Here is a 21,805-nt window from a genome sequence, read left to right as displayed (position 1 = left end):
GAAGGATACAGGTGCTGTTGCAATACACATCTTTTATTTAAGGCTATCAACATTTTAAAATTCAAACCAGCATTTAACTAACTTTTTTGCAGTGCTTACCTAGTTTTGGTTTTTCAGAGCAAACCATTACCTAGGAGCACATACTGGAAAAGAAATCCTTTAATCCTATTCCCTTACTTTTCTACTTCCCATGACTCAAAACCAGGAGAATATGAGAGTCTTGCAACCATAAGGACCATCATACTTTGATGGTCTCAACCTTTGTCACTCGGTTTCTGTTTCAGACTGATCAAGTGTTTGCACTAAGGGTGCTCTATCATCACATTTTTCAGTGGGGAACAGCAGTAAAAGCCAGCAGACATAAAAACTCAATCTGAGCGTATTAGGAGCAGGTTAAACTGTCCTGATAATGTGATATACAACAGTCAGTGCACGGCTGCTCTCTGCGAGCCAGACTTCTCATAAATACCTGCTGCTTGCTTGCTCAGCCACACTATGTCAGACTTACTCGGGATGAAAAATTTTGTCTGAGAAACATTACAATTTGCAGCTGAGTAATTGCCTTCCCTGCTGACCTGCTTTTTTTGGAGGACAGCATACTGAGTCTCTGATCCCAAAGGACAAAATGGTGAAGAGAAATGAAAATATAGTCACTCAGACCTGTTTTTTTCCCTTTGGTGAAATGAATACCTGCTCCCTTCAGTTCCTCCTCTTAAAATATCGTGAAAGTTCTCTTATACAAGTATCCAAGTTTGGCTGCAGCACTGTGAAAACATTCCCATGTCTGTATTGAGCCATCTATACATTCAGATAATTTAAAATGTCAGTGTTCACTTTGAATAGATTGTATTATCAATAAACCTTTCTATTCCCCATTCCATATTTTCATATTAAAAAAAAATGTTTTCCCTTATTTATCATTAAATTTAACTCCCAGTAAGAGTCTGCATAAGGGAATAAAACAAGTCTTCAGAGCCTTCTACAATTAGCATATTCTCATCATGCTCCAGTAATTATCTCCCTTGATACTTCAGTTGGGATGCCACACTGCTCTCATCACTACAGCATTCCCATGGGGGAAATTAAGAGGCAAAACACCAAGATTACTCAGATTCCACATTCACCATGTGCACACCAGTGTCCTCCCAGTCTTTGTGCATTTGTCTCTGGCCAACAAATCCCTTACCAGCAACCAAAACCAGCACACTCATGTTTGTGCCAGGCCACCGGCGGTGGGTCAGAAGCACTGAAGTTGTTCTTTATTTCTAGGGAGGAAAGATTCTTTAGTGAATCAGCGTTGCTCAGAGCTGCTTAGGAGGCGTTGGGGAGAAGAGTGTTTGGGTGTGTTAAGGGGTTTTGTGCACAGCGCTTTTGTTCGTTTTCCTTCTCTCCTTTGCTGCCTCCTCCACAATTTACCTCAAAAAGTCAATCAATATTGTCTTCATTCTCCATTTAATTCTCCTCCTCTACCTGCAGGACTCATTTGGTACATTATTATTCCAGTCCCAGAAAGTGCTTGGCTCCTTTCCCGAGGCCCTAACACCCTTTTTATCTTCAGGTGGCATAAAGAAGTCTGTAGACTAAGTTAGAGTTCTTTATTCTACCAAAAAATGACACTTTTCTAATTTCAAAATTCAGTATCCCTATGTTCTCAGCTAAGCCCCTCTCCATTATTATCCCAGAAATTCCCAATGGCCACTTCACAAAACTATACAAACAATTCATACAATAACTCCAACATTACCCACCCCACCTGGTGTAAAGTGTGCAGAAAGGAAAACAACTCTCAGAATCCCAGCGGTTTCTATCAGCCATAGCTACTCCAGAGAACAGTGGGTAGCCAGATTTGTCTAAATTAAACCAGGAAATTCGGCTGCTAAGCTTGTGCCCAGGGTTTCCCAGAGATGCATTACAGCTCTCTGTCTGATTTGCACTGAATGGGCATCAGCCATAGCCAAATTTCGGGACAGTCTGCCTGATAAATCATGACTGACACTACATTGTATTGCAGGAATGAACTGTTTATTTCACAGTTGCCAACATTATTCAACTCTTTAGAAATAGTCAGAAAAACAGATGTGTGGCACACAAAGTCCAGGATAGCCATGTCTCCTCCTCCATCAAGCTCCCTGCACTAACTTGTGATCTGAGAGAGCATCTGCAAAGTCCATGAAAGCTGACAGGAATTTCAGCTGTTTCTGATGAGGGAGATGAATTTAAATACTTGATTCATTGGAAAATACTAGAACACAATCCCATCACGCATTCCCATGTGATACTTTACAATATTTAAGCAATTTAAGAGTATAAGGAATGAATATTTTCAAGTTGTAGGTACTTTATAAGAAATCCTATTCAATAGAGAAGATTTCCTCTTCTGTTCTTTACTTTTCTTTAAACAGTTGCACAGGAGAAAAATCCATGTTGCACCACAATAGGTACTTACTGGCCATGTGATCAATGGATGATTTACAAAACCAATTCGGCTGAAGTTCATAATCCTAAACAAGAATTGGACAGAGCCTTGCCTAGAGAGGAAGGGAATATCCATGCCTCTGTGTTTGTGCATTAGTGCTATATATATGAGATACTTATATTAAAAGCCAATGCCACAATTTCAGTTTAAGGAGACATACACAAAGTTATGGGTGCTCTTATCCCTTCTACTCACGTGGAGTACCAAGGCATAACCCACAACCACGAGGTCCTTAGTAATTAGTCTCAGTGGTTTAGGAAGTACGGTAGCGGCAGCTCTAGTTTTCAGTTGTTCTCAGAGACCCCAACCAGACAGTCCTAATTATACCTTCATGCCACCTCTTTCCCCAGTATATATGATTTAGGCTTGGAATTTCTGAATGTTTTAAGAAGTTGTATGAAGATCCAAGTTCAAAGAGGGAACAGGTATGGACTGGATGAGGAAGCCTGTCAGAGGAGGAAACAGTCCATAAAGCCTGTGAGTGTTTCTGCCACGGGATGGGATGGGATGGGCACACCAGGCTGCCAGAGTGTGTCTATAATCAGTTCAATGATGTGGCAGCCGATCTGGACCCGGCTGACCGCGGACAGCGGTGGCATGGCAGCCTGGGGATAGCGGATGCAAACCCGGGTGTGGGTGCAGGTGTGCCCGGCCGTCGCTACACAGCAGCTTGGGGGACGTTTGTCTTGACTGGAACTGTGGCTGGAACAGCTGGGAAGTGCCTTTTCACAGCAGCACAGCGACGAGATCGCGAGGTAAACGAGTGTTTTTAAACGTGCGCAAAGCAGCTGTGACTTCCGTCTGTTTGTTGGGACTGTGCCCGGTACAGCGCAGAATCAAGAAATGGTAAATAATGTGTAGAACAGAGAGAAAAGTGATGCCGTGGGTCTGAACTCTCGGTGCAAGCCCCTCAGCCATCTCTGCTGGGCGCTGGACCCGGGCCCGGCCGTGTCACAGGGCTCGGCCCTCGGGCCCTGCGCGGCCGCCATCTTCCCCCGGGGCCGGGAAAGGAACCACCTCCCGGGCGGACTCTGCCCCTCAGCGAAGCCGCGGCGGCCGCTGCCACCACCCGGTACCGCCGCGGGCAGCGGCTGCCGGGGCCGCCCGAGGCTGGGAGCGCCTCGCCCGCTCGGGGCGGCCCCGGGGCCGCTGCCGGGGGGGCGCGGGCGGGGCCGCCTCACGCCAGGGGCGGGGCCGGGGCCGCGCGAGGCAGCGCACTGCGCACGCGCACCAGGCCGACGCCCCCGGCACGGGGCTGTGACGGTGTAACCAAACCCGCGTTAGCCCCGCCCCCGGGGTGTCCCGCTTGACGGACACGAGAACGAACCAATGAGCGCTGGGAATTCCGTACGGACCGGCTGCGCCGGGGCGGTGGCGACCAATCGGACGCTGCGGGCGGGGCGGGCCGGCTGCGCGTTCCCAGGCGCCTCGGCCGGGCTCTCAGTGCGGTCGGGGCGGTGCCGGCGGTCGGAGTGTTTGGGGCCGGCGGAGCGACGGGCGGGCCCGGCATGGGGGTGAGGTAGGGCCGGCCCGGCGCACGGAACGAGCGCGGCCGGCTGCCGGGACCGGGTGTACGCGGCGGTGGGACGCGGAGCCGGGCGGAGGATGGAGGACAAGAAGGAGGAGGGCGAGGCGGAGATCCAGGAGCACGGGCCCGAGCACTGGTTCAGCAAGTGGGAGCGGCAGTGCCTGGCCGAGGCCGAGCAGGAGGAGGCGCTGGCGCCGGAGCTGCAGGACGAGGCGGCGGCGCAGCCTGAGCACAAGCAGCAGAAGCTCTGGCATCTCTTCCAGAATTCGGCCACCGCCGTGGCGCAGCTCTACAAGGGTGAGCACGGCCAGGGGCCTGGGGAGGGCACAGCTGGGGCGGCTGCGGCCGAGAGGCCGGTAGAGCCTGAGCGCGGTGGACTCGGGGCCCGGGCAGTGGGGGGTGGGGGCTCCGAGCAGCCGCGGAGCCGCCGGGGTGGGGACGTGCCCGCAGCGGTACAAAGGGGCCGAGGCGGCGGGAGGAGCAGCTGCCGGGCCGCGGCCGCCCTGAGAGACGGACGGGAAAACAAAATGGCGAGAGGGAGGGGGAGCCGCGGTCGCGGTCCGGACAGCGCCCGGGGCGGCTCCTGCGCCGGCCCGGCCCGGCCGCACCCCCTCCTCCGGCTGCCGGAGCTCTCGGGCCGTAGCGCGGCCGCAGGGTGTCGGGGCGCTCCGCCGGGGCCGCGCCGGGAGGGTCCGGGCGGCGGGGGCGAGCCCCGAGTGCCGGGGGGAAGGGGGGGGATCCGGGAAGCCCGGCCCTGCCGGCGGCTACTGACGCCCAGCCCCGGGAAGAGACTCCGACAAAATGGCGAAGAGCGGGGCCGGGCTCATTGTGCGCCGGGGCGGGGGCGGCCGGGCGCTCCCCGCCGCGCTGGGGGCACCGCGCCCGCTGCCCCGGGCGGGCCGCTGCCCGCTCGGCCCCGATCCGGAGCTGCCTCCGGAAGGTGGAACAAAATGGCGAAACCTAACATGGCCGTTCGGAGCGGGTGACTCCAAAATAAACAGCGTGTGTCCTTCCCTCCCTGCAGACCGGGTGTGCCAGCAGCCGGGGCTCTCCCTCTGGGTCCCCTTCCAGAACGCCGCCACTGCGGTCACCAACCTCTACAAAGGTAAGGGGCTGCCCCCCCGCTGCCCCGGCAGCCCTCCCCGCCGAGCTGGGCCCTGCTCTGCCTCCTGCCCCGGCTTACTCATAAGTAGGGCCTGTTAATGTCTCTTATTCACCCTGATAAAATCTAACCCGAGACTGCTTCCTGAATCTTGCAGGTTTTCCCTGGGCCGCTTTAGCTGACGGTAGCTGAATCTTTTCTGTTGCCTCATGTCAGTGACTCATAAACTTAAAAGCTATTTTACTTTGAGCCCCTTGAAAAAGGGTGTCTTTAATATGTGTCTGTTTCTTGTGCATTCAGGGAAGCTTCCAATGGTTTATTAAACACTACTGAAATTCTCTGCATTGTGTATATTTCATGGTGCATTAGATGTTGGGGTGTCAGTATATTGCCTTCGCTTTTGTGCTGGAGCACAGTTGGGTTTAGTGTTTATAAAATTCTGCACAGATGTTATGTGACAGAAAGTTTTATCTTCTTGTGGCAGTGAGGCTTCTTAAGCAAGCTTCCCAGTTTATTTTAAGCACTAGAATGTCATTCTGGCTGTGTCCGGTGTGGCTGTAAGAAGGCACTGTTAGCCAGAACTTTGATAGGAGTGTACTCTGCATGTAGCTGTGCTTTAGTGCTGGTTTAATGGGTGTTTCTGAACTCTGCAGTTCTTTGGGTTGTCAGAGGAATTCTTGTCTGCAGAAGAATCATTCAGTGGTTTTTGGTTTGTTTAAAAGGTTGTGCTAAAATGAGACATATCAGGAAAGGCTGAAATTGGCACATTGTGATTCCTATTGTTACTGCCTTCCATTCCAAGGGAGGGAAGCATTTTAAAGTTCCAGATGTTTGTTTTTCTGGCTTGTAGTTTGATTTTTTTTTTCCTTGAGGTTTTTTTTTAAATTGGTCTGTACAACATTGTATGTAGTTCTATCTGTATGTTCCTTCATATACCTTCAGTTTTGTCATTTTGGATTTGCTTTAAGCAGTTGAACTTGATGTGTTTGTGATGGGTGATCAGATTTCTGACAGATGCGGACTGAGCATGGAGGAAATGTTGGTGCACAACCCTTGCTGCCAGAGACTTGCCTCCTGCAGAAAGTGCATTTGAGCACTTTGTACGTGTGTCAGGTCATGTAAAGGGGCAGCACCTCAGAGCAGGAAGGTGCTGGCCTGAGGGAGTGGGTCACTAGAACGTGGCTGGGGATGCCAGTCATTTGAGAATGGTGGTAATGTTAATAAATAGTCTGGAATAATTACAGTCTGTCTTTAAAAATGGCATGGCTCTCCCTTACAGCATCTTTAGTATGAAGATTTAGGCTGTTTATTTCTGTTTGATTACTTGTGCTCTAGGCAAAATGAGCCCTCATTTTTGTTGGCAATGATGTGATTAACTGAAGAGTAGGTGGTCAGGGAAACTAGAATTTAAGTTGGAAGCTGACTTTAGGCAGGTATAATGTAATGCTTCAAAAACCAGCACCCGAAGCAAATGTTTTATTCAAACAGATCTTAAAGTGCTAGAGTACCTGAATTACTCAGGAATGCTATTTTTCAATTTTCAGTTAACTTGCAAGTCAGTAGAAATTTGGTGAGAATGTGGTAGAACCAGCTAAACACTGTCATATCTGACAAGTTGGAGTCTCTTACTGTGAACTTGCTTTCCCTAGTGATGAACATGGCTCTTAAAAAATCCTATTTTTCACATTCTCAGTACTGTTTGTTTTGGAGGACTCTGTCAAAACACTGGAGGAATACTTGGTGTGGTGAACTGAACATCACAAACTGCTTCCTGCCTTGTCAGCTGGTTTCTGATCTGATAAATACTTGGGTTTTTGAGGCATCATCTTTTTAACAAGAGCAACCTGAGGAATGGTGCATAATGAGAATGCCATGATGTCTTGAATGTCAGCATTTCTTCTGAATATAGATTAGAAGTTTAATATCAAACCACACTGATGGTCTTATGTCCTGAATTTCTGGTGCTGGTGATAGAGACTGCATTCAGGGCACTTGATTATCTTCCAGATTGCGCTAAAAAAGTGAAGGCATGGCTTGTAATGGAGGATTTAGAACTTGAGGCCACTGTGGGAAGTTTTAGGTACATGTTAGAATAAGACTTCTGAGCTTATAGTTTACCTTTTTATTAAAAAAACCCTGAATATTTTCTAATGTTAATTTTGACTTGGTAATTTCAGAATATATGCAGTTTTACTGCTTAGGTTTTGCCAGCTTAACTTTGTAAACAAAGTAGTTGTGGCTTTTACCATAAAAATCTAATCTTCCCAGGGTAATGATGCTTGAAACTTCTCTGGGCTGCATAAGCAGTCCGTGTTTGACCTCATACCTAATTCACAGTTAGCACTTTGTGAAGCATTCTCATACACAAAGAAAGCAGGGTATTGATGTAAAGTCTGCCTCCAAGCCTCAGAAGGACAGTCCTGGTATTTCAGGAAGTGATTAAAGGAATATTTTCACTTCCAAGTTGGCTCCAGAGTGTTTGGGCAGCTTTTACTGCCAGTGCATTGGTGTCTGGGCTGCTGTGGAGTATAAAATGGCAGAAGGAGTAACCTGTCATGTTGCCATTGCTTTCAGAGGAGTTAGCATTTGTAAATGTAGCCTTCAGATTACAAAGTAGTACAGGCAAAATACTCTTAGAGTGGGTAAAAGTAACAGGCTAAGTGTGCCTTGTGTACCTGTTTAGTTTGTATTCCAAAAGCGCCAAGATTTAACTCAGCTCGGTTTGAGGTGGTTTTGGTCTGTTGTGTTAGGTTTGAAGTGCTGCTCTTTGGCAGTGTAGATTTCAGTGCTATCTTTTATGGACTGTGCAGTGGTGCCTTAGAATGTAAGTCCAAACATAGCATTTAGTGGTGGTTCTTTTTGGGTTCTGGAGTGTGAGAAAGCTACATTAGATGTGTATGTCACTGTTTGTAAACCAGTATCTTGGGGTAGCTGTTTTTAAAGAAATAGCTTCATGTTCTGGGCAAATGGCTTTTGCCTTGGACTTCATTAATAAAACAAGAATATAAAATGCTGTTTAAATCAGCTTTGCCACATTGAAAAAAATCCATGGAATTCAAGTGAACAAAATTGGAGTGCATATGTTGATGTCTTTGAAGGAGCAAGAGCAACATAACAATATTTTACATTAAACTGAAATAGCTGTTGTCAAAGCTCTGATAGCAAACATATGACAAACAAGATGAGCATAATTATGTAGTGAACTGGATTTGTCCCACCTGTTACTGTGGTTTGAAAGTTACTCAAACTGGGAGCCAGAAATACACTTCCCGAAGTTTGAAAGCAACTTAATACATGGCATTTAAGTCTTTTGGAGGCACAGTTGTAACTGATGTGCACAGGTGACTAGTTACATCAACAGAGTGAAATTGCATTTTGTAGTAGGATTTATTGCAAACAGTGTGTTTAAAGCTTTTGTATATCAAAAATGGCAGTGGGATCCTAAACGGGGAAGGATACTTTCTTAGCCTCCCTTTGTAAATAGTATGTTGCCTAATTGAGAGGCATTGGGGACACTCGTGTTCTAACTAGTTTCAAAACTATGGTCTATGAATTGTCTCTGCAATTGAAGTTCAGCTGAAAATAGAAGAACTTGAAAGAAATCTGAATTTTCAGGCAATTCCTTACCTGTCAGAATGAAGAGAAGCAGTTACTCCTTTCTTATCTTGGGGCTTCCTGGCTCTATTGATGCACTTTGAGTGTCTGTTGTCCATTGATTTAAGTATCTTCCTCAGACTGACAAACTCTAAGTGTGTTTTAATGTAAATAAACAGTGCTGTAGTGTCGACCTGAAGCACAGTAAATGCTGTTTAAGTGGTGCTGGAGTTGCTGTTGACTATCTGACTTGTAAAGAGGATGGAACATTTTGGCTAATACTCTCTTTAGGTTTAGTGGAGCTCATCTTTGCTGCTGCAGCCACCTTGGTGCTGCCTTGTGGTGTGACTTGTAGAAGATGTAGATACTTCTTCTTTCCCGTGGTTGACAGGAAGCCACATCAGTGCTGTGCCATGCTACACATTGCTGTGTAACACTAAAAGAACTTTTTTCTGTCTTCTTGCAGAAAGTGTGGATGCCCACCAGCGAAGCTTTGATTTAGGAATTCAGATTGGCTATCAGCGTCGGAATAAGGATGTGTTAGCCTGGGTTAAAAAACGCAGAAGAACTATTCGAAGAGAAGACTTGATCAGCTTCCTTTGTGGAAAAGTTCCTCCTCCAAGAAATTCTAGAGCTCCCCCAAGACTGACTGTAGTATCCCCTAACCGAGCTACTTCAACAGAAACTAGCTCATCTGTAGAGACTGATTTGCAACCCTTCCGTGAAGCCATAGCTCTGCATGGTAACAGTCACTTTTTCAATACTACTTGGTTAAAATTGGGTGGGGGTTCTTAAAGCATGATTGGCATATGTAATGTACCTGGTGTTCCAGCTGAAGGTATTCCCTTCTTTCTTTAAGGGAGCTTTTGCATGTATAAGGCATGTGTTGGCTGCTAAAAATTTGTATAGCTGAGTATTTTGAATGAAGAAAAGGTATGGAATAAAAATGAAATTCGGGTCTGTAATACTCCACAGCTGTGAACTCAACAGTTAAGTATCAAGTCTTGGTAGTGTTTTTGAAGCATGAAGAGGCTTGGCATTCATACCAATGCTAAAGCAAACAGAATTCTTGGAAAATGGTAATGCTATGCTGGCAACTAGTTAAATATTAAGATTTGACTACTAGCAAGTTTTTGGGAGCTTAGGGAGGGAATTTGATGTCTGAGGCTTCTGTCTCTAGCTCTCTAATACCTTTGTTAGGCACTTGATAATGCAGTTTAGCATTCTGCTTAATATACCCTGGAAAGGGTGTTTCATGTGCACATTTTTGTAATAGAGTCCTGTTCAGAACTTTGTTCTAGTTCACTTTCAGATTTACATATCTTCCAGTGTCATACTGAATTGCTTTCCTTGCCATCACCAGCAGTGTTGGTGGTGTATGTAATTTCAGATCTGAATATTCAGTAGCTTATTCTGTATTGGATTATGATTTAGCAAGTGAGAGACAAATGTGCTTTAAATTGCTCTTGAGGTGAGATGAGGCAGTTCACCTCTGGCTGTCATGCCTTCTAGAATTCAAAAGGGTAGCAGATATCTTGAGGTACAAACCGTAGACCATTCTAAAAGTAAAAGTTAAGCTATCTAGAAGTGCAGCCTAAATGAAAATTTTACTGTCTGGGTATTCTCAGTGGGGTTAGAATTGATGACTTAATTAGATGAGTGAATTCCTGAAAATGCAGTCTTTGCTTCTGCTTCTGCTGTGGTGGTTTTTCAAGATACACAATCCAGACAGTGTTACTCTAGGTGACAGCCTAAGCCTGGTGTTACTGGCTACTCTGTTGCCATTTAAACCAAACATACTTCCACCTAGTCATGTCAGTTTTGGCAGTTTCCTGTCTCATACTGGGAGCGGGTTAGGGAATTCTGTGCACCCCTGTTGCTTACTCAGTGTAGATAAAATTAATGAGAACAACTGCAGAAGCTGGCTCTCACTATGACAAACACCCTCTTAAAAATGGTTTTCTGAAAATATAGTTGAATCTGTGGAGTTAGATTTAACTGTAAGGGCTCAATCTCAGGTGAGAGGAAGCTTAGGTAGGCTCAATTCAGCACAGTCAGCTCTCTGAGTAAACTCAGAGGCATTTTTATTGGTAATACGGCTCTTTTTGTGTCCATGTATTATTTCCTAGCATCTGCTTTGTATAGAGGTGGTTTATGGAAGTCACTTCTCTATAGCATGAGGATATGAACAATGATGCATAATGTTTTCCATATTTCATAATGTATTGCGGGGTCATGGGGAAATTCTGTGCTGTGTAGTGGCCCTGCAGGGGCTCAAAATGTACTTTTCCCCTTCATCAGCTGGTTGACAAGATTACATGTCAGTCACCATTTGGATTAGGTTCTCCTGATACCAGTTTCAATCTGGTCCTTGACACAAATGCTTTTGTGCTAATCCTTTAGTGACTAGGCTTATATTGGGCCTCATAACTGTTTTTATGATGTCTGCATTCCTCTAGCTTCTCCCCCTTTTTTTTTTTTCCTTTAACATTAGGGAAGTTGTGATTAAGCAATCTCACGAACTCATTTCCTATTTATTGTAGGGCTTCTCAAAACTATGTTTTGATTTTGAAGCCTGCCAAGGATCTTCAGGTGTGTGTAAATTGTCCTCATTAGGCCTGTGCTTATTGTAAGTTCTGGCACATTCTTTGAAAGTGCTACTTCTAGGTATTATGAGGGAACATGAGAACCTGATGATGGTGAGCAACAGTCCAGGCACCGAGGTTTTGAGGGGAGTTTTCAACTGGCATGTAAAGGAGCGAGGCTGTTTTGTGCTGGTTGGCTTCCTGTGGGAATGGAATATTTCTTTATTGATCATGTGGATGGGTTGAATTAGATTTGAGGGATAATGTTAAAACTTTTCTGCTCACAGCAAGACCTCTTCTAGTGAGGCAGAGATAGGTATGCATAGCCTATGGCACCAAGTAAAGCTCAGTGAAAGCAGAATTGGTCTATTGACTTCTCAGAAATAGGTACTAATACATGTCTGAAGACCATGGCATTATAACTTGCTGATCTTCCCCTTTGATGATAGAAAATGCCTGTTTTTTCATCATGTAACCCCTAAATGTACCATAAACATGTTTGAAAATTTTGACAGAAGCAGTGGTAACAAAATAGCTAATAATTCAGTATTTCCTGGAACATCAAACACAATTCTAGGTGTATGCCCCAGACTAAAACATTAGAGAATAGCATCTTTTAGGTATCAGTACAATCTTTAAAGTGTATGCTTCATCTGAAAAGAAATATGTTAAAATTGGATTTTTAGCCTTGCCTCTTCTGTCTACAACCCTGTAATGTCTGACTTATATCTCTGCAAGATGGTTGGCAGTTTTTTTTTGACAAAAGCTAGGGATGTTGAACCCAGAATTTAATCTTGTAGTACTGATTATCAAGTCTTTCTACTACAAGAAAACTTGTCTTGAAAGCAGAACAGTAGAGAAGTACTTGTTAGAGTAGCTAAAAGCAAAATTATCATGACAAAAAATTAAACATGAGAATGTTTAAGGTGTATGTGATCTCCCTTTTAACTTCATTGCACCTGTGTTCTGCAGTTGTTACTGAAGTCTTTAGTGTTACTTAGTGAGAATGAGACTTTGGAACCTTACTCTTGAGAGAGTAAACTCTGGTAAACAAAATCTTTCCTTATTACCAGCTTTTCATTGTTAGCATGCTAGTGGGTAAGCTTTCAAATAAAGCATGGCTGGCAGCGTGAACTGTGAATATTTGAAAAGAAGTTCAAGCCTTTTAGAAAGCTGGGTAGTTATCTCAAGGTAATACATGATGTTTTACTCTGAAGTGCCAGTGCATTTTTCTGAAACTTCAATGAAACATCAGTCTGATGGTTGGTGTTTCAAGATGTGGTAGTAGAAGATAATAAATACCTTTGTTGTCCAACATCTCAATTAGAGAGTTGGGTTTTTAACTTCTGTTAGCCCCTGAAATGTGATTGCAGCTAGGGAGAGTGTGGATGTAATCTTGACCTACTCTCTGGATGTGTATTGACATTTCTAGTTCTGTAAGAGATGAGTTTCAAATGACAGAATTACATCAATCTGAGCTAACAGTACAGGATTACCAAACGCTGCCATGTGCTAGACCACTCTGTGCCTGGCTGTAGCTGGCATACCAAGTCTTGTGCACAGCCCATATCCTTTACTGTGGGATGTACTCCATGTTTCACAGACCACCCTTCCCAGCATAATGTGAGCAAATGCTGTGATTTGAGGAGGAGAAAGAAGCTTGGAAAGGTAATGTTGAAATGCATTTGACTTGAGCATTCTTAAACAAAAATCAGGTGAATTTGGGGAAAAAAATAGGGCAACAGTACAGTGAGAGAATATTAGTTCTTTTTCTCCTCAGCGTTAGTGTTGATGTATATCATTCACGTGATTGGGTCTCTCTTCGGGTAGGCAGAACACTTGCATGTAGAAGTGTGTGGCCTGGCCTCTTAAGAGCCTGAATTTCCACTAGCCCTTCGTATTTGCTTGTCAAAATACTAAAGTGCAGTTTAAAACAGAGCATTTAGCAGAGTGGAGAAACAGAAGTTGGTAAAAGAGGGGGTGGGAGAACAGAGTTCAGATTGGTCTGACATAGTTTAATTTAAAGGTTGTGTGTATATGTAGCTGTGATGGAATTGTGTGTTGGTATGTGCTGCTAAAACTTGCTATTTGAGCCAGTACTGTGAAAGGGTGAATATGACATAGAGTGACAATGATCTCTCTGCATGCCATTTTGTATTTATCTGGGGTTATTAACTAATTCCTGCTTTAGTCCCACTTATCTAAGCGTGAATGTTCCTTTTGATACTTCCTGATTAAAACTTCTTGAAAACAACAGTTAATGCTATTACTATACTGAACAGTAGCTACCCAGTATATTATGCCATGGTAGTGACCTGACTAAGTTCTACATGGATGTGGTTGTAGTGCAGATGAAAGAGCATTTAGTTTGTTAGGCCAGTGGTGATAAATTTGCTAATTTTGAGCTGACAGTTTTAAGTATTTTGTAATCCATGAAACATACTTTCAGTCAAGAATTCTAGTATCTTGATAGTTTTGGAGGGTACTTTGTTGTAAATTGGCTAGTATTGGTCACAGCTGTCTCTAATAGTACTATGAAACCTTCAGAAGAGAACTTCTTGTAAAATTGTTCATGAAATGTCATATTGTTGATGTCTGAAAGATATGACAGGAATCAGAATGTACTAGGTACTGCAAAGTATTTGAGATATGCCCTCCACTTCAAACCTTTCCAGTTTAAAAAGGGGTTAAGAGCCATGTGTGCTTTCTTAATGGCCTCTAATGATAAAGGAGATGTCCCTGGTAGAAAGGAGTGTGAGACTTCAGAGGTGGTTGTGAGATTGTGGGAAGAGTAAAGCCACTTTAGCAGCTGTTTGGATCTCGATCCTGTTATATAGACAAAACTGGTGTGCCTGTGGTTAGGCCATGTTAATCACAATATAGAAATTTGAGGTTGGGAAATGGTGTTTGCTGACAGTCATGTCATCTTACCACTTCCTAGTGTCAGTTATTGCTTTAAATGCTTTGGGAAGAGCTCTGAATCCACTGAAAGCTTAAACTCAGAGTAATTCACAGTAAATGGTTTTTCTGAGATTTCCTCTGCTTTGCCATAGCTTCCTGAGAAAAAAACTTTTCCCTGTCAACCAAAAGTAGATTCTTTGAGCGTTGCAGATTGTTCTCAGAGATGTTGGTTACATGAAGTTGCATCTTGATATTTGAATGCAGGCCTTGAGTTAGCTTTGACTCTTCCATGTTAGCTCAATTAGCCAATCCTAAACTGTGATCTGAGTGTTTTGTTTGGCAGTTCTGCTCCCCTGGATGAATGGGCAGTGCTGTGTAATCTGGCTAACTGCCAGGAACCGATCCCAGGTTGTCACTCAGTCTGTCAGCGTACCCAGTCATGACTCTTACTAGTACTAAATACCTGTGTGAGCTACAAGATTAACCTGTAGCTCTAAGTCCATGCTGTGATGCAATATCCTTGTATTCTGATCTGTAGACATTAATTCAAAGCTACTCTCCTGTCTTAGACATCACGTTGTATTGAAGATTTTAACTTCTAGTTAACTTCTCCTGGAGGTTGTGTATCTAAATGTACACTGATTCAGTATTACCTAAATACTGGGAAGTCAGTGACTGCTTTAGGCATTGCTTGTGAACTTTGGCAGTCTGGTTTAGATTATGCTGCAGTGTATTACAGGTGCATCTTTTAACTGTGTCTACTATTTTAAAGCATGCTTGTTACTTGAAAAGGCTCCACTTAAAAACACAGTTCTTGAGTGGTGCTGAAAAATGTCTTTTCACATCACAGGGAAGTTTTGGGGTTTATTTAGAATAACTTTTCTCCCCTTACTTGGGCATTAGACGTAATAAAAAGATGTTGTGATAAAACTGAATTACTATGTTGCTCATTTGGTATGAGTTGTATAACAATAAATGACTGATAACTGATGTAAATTGTTGACTCTTAAGTGTAAGTAATACACTGAACTTGTGTGGTCACAGCAGTTTTGCTTGGAATAGTAACATGGGGGGAAATCTCTACAATCAGTTTGGATTTGAAAAAATGTCACCTGTATGCTGTCAGATTTTTTTCGATTTAAATGTACAGGATGAATTAATGCTTTTTTCTAATGTATGTCATGCCAGTTGAAATTAAACTACTGATGTCTTTGAATTGTGAAGTGATTTGTTACCTGCCCAAACTGTGCATGTTGGTAGTTTATCCAGGTTATGGTATCTGAATTGGCTTTATCTCGTGCATCTGTCATCAAGTAGCTGCTTTACTTTCTTGGTTAGATGCATGGGAAATTCTTTTCCTAATGGTTTTGGATTTAAATTTGACCTTAATCCTGAGAATACTGTCACAAACCTTGTTTCTGAGTTACCTTTACACTAAAACAGCTTCTGCTGTTTAAATAACTTCTGCCATTGTGAGTGAAAGATGATTTTGCTATTAATGAAATCTGCAGGGCACCTCTCAGAGTTCAGACCAGGCTTCTGAGCCCTGTTTGAACACCACTTGGAGCTGTAAGCAAAAGCCCTAAGAAAGCATTAGTGATTAGTGGCTGTTTCTACTGGTTGTTATATAATGCCAGATCTGTGTAAAAGCATTTCCTGTGCTGTTACAAATTGAAAGCTTTAAATGTTCATTCAGTAATGTTCCATAGAATGAAGTCGGTTGGCGTGCTCCATCCTGACTTGTGTGTTAACCCGACATTGCTGCAGATGGCTTTAGACTTCAGATTCTAACTGAGGTTTCTGGTGAGTGGTGGTGTAGCTCTAGTAGTCCTCTCTTCCCAGAGCCTCTGAAGTTGCCTATTTGGCCTACCAGCAGCTGGTGGATTGAGTTTTGTTAGACTTGACTTGTCAGTCAGTGACTTTTGGCTGCTTCCTTGACAGTATATGGAGATGTGAATTAAATGGCTGCACACACAAGATTTATGATGGCTGGACAGAGCTATAGAATGTTTGAGACTGGAGAAGAGAGCTCTAAGATTTTGACAGTTGCTGAGAGTGGAATCTTCTGGGGCAGTTTAACATTTCCTTGTTCTTACTGTTAGAAAAATATCATGTCATCTTCTGTTCATTATGTTTCCTAGGGCCAACAGATATTTTTGTACTTTCCTACTATTACACAGATTTGAAGATGCTATGATAGCAAAGATGTTTGTCTTATCTCTGTGCTCCTGTTTATCTCCAAATACAGCCTGAATTGCAAATTGAGAAGAGTAGTTAGGCTTACTAAACTTATGTTTTGGAATGTCCCACTTTTGTAAAACTGTTATGTTACAGAAGGCAGAGTTTAAATTGGTATGAAGTTCATGGTTGTCTTTTTATGGCCTTGTTTCTACAAGAAATAAACTTCAGTTTGAATCAAACACTATTAACTGAACACAAACCAAAGTTCTTGCAGGGTACCTGTGATAGTGATTTGTATCGGATCTGTCAATAACAAATTTTGGGTGATTGTCACGTGGTTTTTCTTGCTTGTTATTTAAGTGCCTTTCTGAATTTACTAATACTAATGTGTTGGCTGTTAGTGTTAGCCATGAAATAAAGCTTGTATTTATAAACTAGCTGTGGTGTACACCTGTCTGCTGCCATACTGCAGTTTCCTTCAGGGAGTGAAAGGGAGCAGGGTGGTGGTATTGAAACAAGACTGAGTCGGTTCAACTGGAAAGTCCTTGGCAGGGCTGTGTAACTCTTGGTCCAGTGTGAAGCCTTTAAATTGAAATAGTCTGCTCTTGAGTATGTCCATGTTTTGAATAGCATGTCATGCTGATGGGGTTAATGTTTGCCAGAGCGTGTTGTTACAACCTGGTGTATGAACTCACTTTTAATGTCATAAAAAGCAGTTCTGGTAATTACTGGATTATTCCATGGACTGAACGCTGAGAAGGTGTGCTCTGGACTGGAATGGTACAAATAGTAGGATGAAGTGCCTTTAAGATCTCAGCAGAATTTGGCTGAGCGCGATCCTTTCTGGCGCACGTGGGAACTGAACTTTCTGTGCTGTCTGACTGAAGCCCTTTTTCTCTCTCTCCCCAGGTCTTAGTGGTGCAATGGCTAGTATAAGTGTTCGCTCGAGTACCCCAGGCTCGCCTACTCACGTGAGCAGTGGCTCCAATGCTAGTCGAAGGAGAAATGGACTCCATGATGTTGATTTGAACACTTTCATATCAGAAGAAATGGCACTCCACTTGGACAATGGTGGAACTAGAAAGCGTACCTCAGCCCAGTGTGGCGATGTCATTACAGACTCACCAACTCATAAACGCAACAGAATGATCTAAACTGCAAAAATTTCAAACCCACCATGCTGCTTGAAAGCCACTTGATCCTCAGAGTACTATTGAAAAGGAAACATGAGGCCATCTTTCCATATTCACTCTTTAAGACAAAGAATTCAATAAATGCCATAAAGGAAATTTTAGATATTACATTAGATGCCTCTTGTAACTGCGGCTTTCTTAAACTATATTCTTAGCAGAGGACATCAGATATTGTGTAGTAGTTAGCAAGATCATCATAGGCGAACATGTATCTGTTCCAAGGCTAAAAGTGACCTTACTTGTATTATTAAAGGGAAAGGAAATTTCAGATGTTTATTTGGCTATAGAATTCTCTTTTTTGTCCTTTATTTCCTGCTTTGAGTATTTGCTTAAACAGTATTGCCAGTTTGACTGAAATTGTCTACAACATGACTTGGCATCTTTGTCAAAACTGCAGGCTTCCATTTTTGCAGCACTGTACCATGCACCTAGTTTCTGTATAGTAACAGTGTGCAAGTTATAAATATTGGACTGTACCCTTTTTAGTTTTAAAAGCAGTTGCTAATTCTGGTGATTGTGTGATAATGTAAAGAGGTGCTATGATGGTCATGCAATTAATACTTAATATTGAATCAATACAAGGATCTTTATTGGATTCACTTTGTGTGTTCTAGTGCTCTGAAGTAGCAATATTAAACTTTTCCCCAGTTAACTTCATAGGCTTTTAAATCAGTTTGAGAAAATATATGTACTTATTGGTATTATCCTTGTGGTAATCATACACAGTGCAGACTGCACCAGTGCTGACCTAAATTTAGAGAAAAATGTCCTGTAATTGGAAAATAGGCTTTTCTGTTCAGTATTAGTGAAGGGTAGGTTTTGTGTACACCCATATCCTATTTTACATTTCTTGTGAAGTAATTGCCCATTGGTGGGGAGGGGTGGGAGGAGAGGGAATGTGGGGAATAGTTGGAAAAGGGGTGTGTTCTAACAAGTAAGACTTCTGGTCACATGTGGAAACTTGGACTAACTTAAGATTCTGTGTGATGCCATCCCCTTCAGGAGGGAGTGACATGCAGGTTCTGTGAAGTGCTAAGAAAATAATTTAGAACTGGAAGTTGATGATAAAACTCTGGATAAACATGCCATAAGCATGAATTTAAAAGGATAAATGGCTTTCTTTTTGTGTTTAGCTTACATTCATAGGATTGAACTCTGGCTGCCGTAACTTAAGCATAGTCTAAAACTGATCTAGAGATCAAGACTGATCTGCTGCAAATCTGTTTCTGAATGGGGAAGGACAGATGTCAGTCTCAGAGTGTCCTGACTATTTTTATACATAGAGGGAGGAAGTCTTTGGTGGAGAGCTCTGGCTTTTAGGCCTTTAAATCTCTGCCTTGGAGAGGAATAACAAAGGAAGAATAAGAAAATGAAGAGCTCCAAACCTGCACGTTGGGAAAGGGGTATTTAGTGAGGTGGTATGCATGCTTTAACTGGAAGCATAGGCTGATCCTGGGATTAAATGTAGCTATGCTAGATTCCCAATACTAAAAATTGTGGCTTCTGGCAAAGTTAAGGCACCTTGAGCTCCACGTTAATACACAGCTCTTCAAGACTTTTGCTTACGTGCTTGTAGAGTCAGATCTCTTTTGTATTATCTCTGCTGTTTGAAACAGACTTCACTGTAGGTTTGCCCTTTTTACCCTGGTGCCCTCTCATTGATGTCTGTTGTCAAGGCAAGACAGCAATGCTGTGTGAGTCACTCAAGGCTCTCTACTTGAGCATGATCTCCTTGCCTTGTGGTGCTTCCATCACATTTCTTTACACCGAAGAGTCCTTGAAGATGTCAGCAGTTGCACAGTACTGTAGTGAGAGGCTCTGTAGTTCATGGACAGCTGTCACAACTGTCCAAAGTGAAGTGGTAAGAACTGCTCCAACCCCCCCGTGTTACATAGCTGAACTTGCACATCACTTGAAGACTCAATATACATTAATTTCAGTTACTGCTATTAACTACAATTCATAAGGTTTAGTTTATGTAAGATATTAATACTGCATAAAGCTAGTTTTCATTTGGAGACTGCATTTTCAGCAAAGATTTTGAAGATGGTATCTGAATATATGTTAGTATTTATTGGACTGAAGGATTTGTTGGCAGAGGGTTTTTTCCAGAGGGATTTTTCTGTTCTGAAAGAAAGGTGGAGTCCTGAGCAGAAAGGACATGTGTGAGAACCATTCTTCAGCTCTTCTGTTTATTTGTTAACTGGCTTGTACAAGCAGGATGCTTATGCTCTGCAACTTCTAACACACTTTATTCTTAATGTGGTAAAGGTGACATCGTACTGGTATCAGTTCTGCACACAGGAACTGTAGCAGTGCTGCTGGTCTAGCCCAAATACAGAGCCTGTTCAAATTACTTCTTCCCTTCCTTGCAATGAAATAAATCCTGTTAATGCTCTGAAGCATTAATTCAGTCTATTACCATCTAAAACTAAATTTGTCTGGCTTCTTATTTAATTAGTGCCATTTTTCTTCAAAAGAAAGCAGACTTTGATATTAAACTGGTTGCATTAATTTTTTTTTTGCTTATACCTTAAATATTTGGCGACTTTTGATTGTTTTTCATTTAGCCCCAACTGTTTGCTCTTTGACCTCTGCCAGAATGATCAAAAATGCATGTATTCACCTGATAAACACAGGAGAACAGGTTGTCTCTAAAAAAAAAAAAAAAAAAAAAAAAAGTCCAGTACCTGTTGCTTTGAAGACTATTTCTTGTGCCAGTGTAGAAAATTGATGTTCTGGTAATAGCTTTTGGCTATTATCCAAGCCAGCTCCTGGAGCCAGAAGTGAGTTGATTTTCAGTAAGGAACACTGACTTGAGAACTGTTTAGTTTGGTAAAATGGTGCTTACTTTTGCTTTCTCCTCTGAGTCGTGCAGTTGCCCGGTCTCTTCTCCATGTACATCCAATCTAACCTGAATGTGCGGCAGTTACATAAAGTACATCCTGCACTGAAGCTACTGAGCTTGGCTTGCTTATTAATGAAGTAAGTTTTAAATGTTCAATTTAAATCTATATTACAATAAAGTAATGCAAAAATGATTTTGGCTGAAATTGAAGTCCTGCAGTTAAACTTACTTTCAAATGTGGTTTACCCAGCTGGAGTAATAGAAACTCTAAGTCATAATAAACCTAATAAAAAAAAAAATACAACTAATCAGGCTGCTTTGTAGTTCTTTAAGTTTCTGAGTAATACAGTCCATGGGTAATCCCAAATAAGATGTGATTAGTGTGAGTTGACAGGCTGCCTTGATTGTGTAGATCAGGACTTTCCTTGAATGCAATTTGCTGGTAGCTGTTTGGTGTAGCATACACACAGGTTTTTCTTTTGTCCCTTTTGGACTAATGAAGGTACAAAAAATTGGGGTGTACTACATTTGTACAAGATGTTCTGCAGACTTCAACATCACTAATACTTCAAAAAAACAAAGAGATTTAAGTGGCATAGGTTAAGAAGTTAAGTGGTGTTGACTTCAATAGTAGAGCTTTCAGTCTTTTGCAACAGACTCTTTGGACTTAAGTGAAATCAGGTGCTTTAATTAGCAGCATTTCCTGCTTCTTGTGGTTGCCCCTAAACCTGCAAACTATTTTCCACTTTCTTTATCAGCAGGTTTTAGAATTCCATTATGAAGGAAAGCTTTATTTCATAGGCACTTTCAAGTTAAAAAAGTATCTTTTTAATTAATGTTGCCATTTTTTCACTTACTTAGCCACTGAAATATTCAGCAGGAATTTAGAAAGATTCTTAAATGGCTTCTAAAACCCAGCATCTTTCAGTTATTAGCCTAGAGCTAAGTAATCCTTTGGCAGCAATGAGGAATGCATGCCTGATGTGTTTTGTTGGGTTCTCTGCATCAGGTGGGGCTGATGTGGTTGTGTGGGGTGGCCGCAATGCCCCGTGGGCTGCTCGTTCCAGAGCCTCTGGTTGTGCAGTCAGGAGGAGGGCCCTGGCACTCCTTGTCTGTGCATGGGACTCCTGGGATAGATGGAGCCTGGGGAATTCCCTCAGAGCCCTGAGTGAACACTGGTGCTTTCTGCTGCGTGGGTCCCACTGGGCCCCTCTCAGACCGTCTCCAAAGGACAATGCACGTGGGCTGTAGTGAGTAAACCAACCAGATTCCCTTCTGTGTAGGAGGGAAGCACCACCTGGCTCTGGGGGTTTTTATGAAAGCGATGGAAGCCACGAGTTTCTCAGTGCGTAGTGAGATTGCAGCGTTTCCCATGTGGCTTTGGTCGGTGGTGCTGC

The 21,805-nt window shown here is 42.9% G+C and overlaps 1 protein-coding gene across 1 annotated transcript; it reads left to right on the top strand.

Annotated features, from left to right (window-relative positions):
• The first annotated feature begins 3,932 nt into the window (after nt 1–3,932).
• HAPSTR1 (HUWE1 associated protein modifying stress responses) lies at nt 3,933–18,155 on the top strand. Its single transcript, XM_082292535.1, has 4 exons — nt 3,933–4,301; nt 5,029–5,109; nt 9,167–9,442; nt 17,277–18,155. Exons 1-4 carry the CDS (start codon nt 4,082–4,084, stop codon nt 17,519–17,521), a joined length of 822 nt encoding a protein of 273 aa, XP_082148661.1. The 5' UTR covers nt 3,933–4,081; the 3' UTR covers nt 17,522–18,155.
• Nucleotides 18,156–21,805: the final 3,650 nt, after the last annotated feature.

The sequence above is a fragment of the Coloeus monedula genome, assembly GCF_965178545.1.
Source record: "Coloeus monedula genome assembly, chromosome: 16".
NCBI lineage: Eukaryota > Metazoa > Chordata > Aves > Passeriformes > Corvidae > Coloeus > Coloeus monedula.
Note: the sequence above shows the minus strand (reverse complement) of the source record. Positions and strands in the feature narration are given on the sequence as shown.

Bases quoted from the DNA above. Each gene is read 5' to 3' on its own strand.
- HAPSTR1 (XM_082292535.1), top strand. From the start codon at position 4,082: ATGGAGGACAAGAAGGAGGAGGGCGAGGCGGAGATCCAGGAGCACGGG. The intron at 5,110-9,166 runs GTAAGGGGCTGC...GTCTTCTTGCAG, and splicing joins GGTCACCAACCTCTACAAAG to AAAGTGTGGATGCCCACCAG. The intron at 9,443-17,276 runs GTAACAGTCACT...CTCTCTCCCCAG, and splicing joins TGAAGCCATAGCTCTGCATG to GTCTTAGTGGTGCAATGGCT.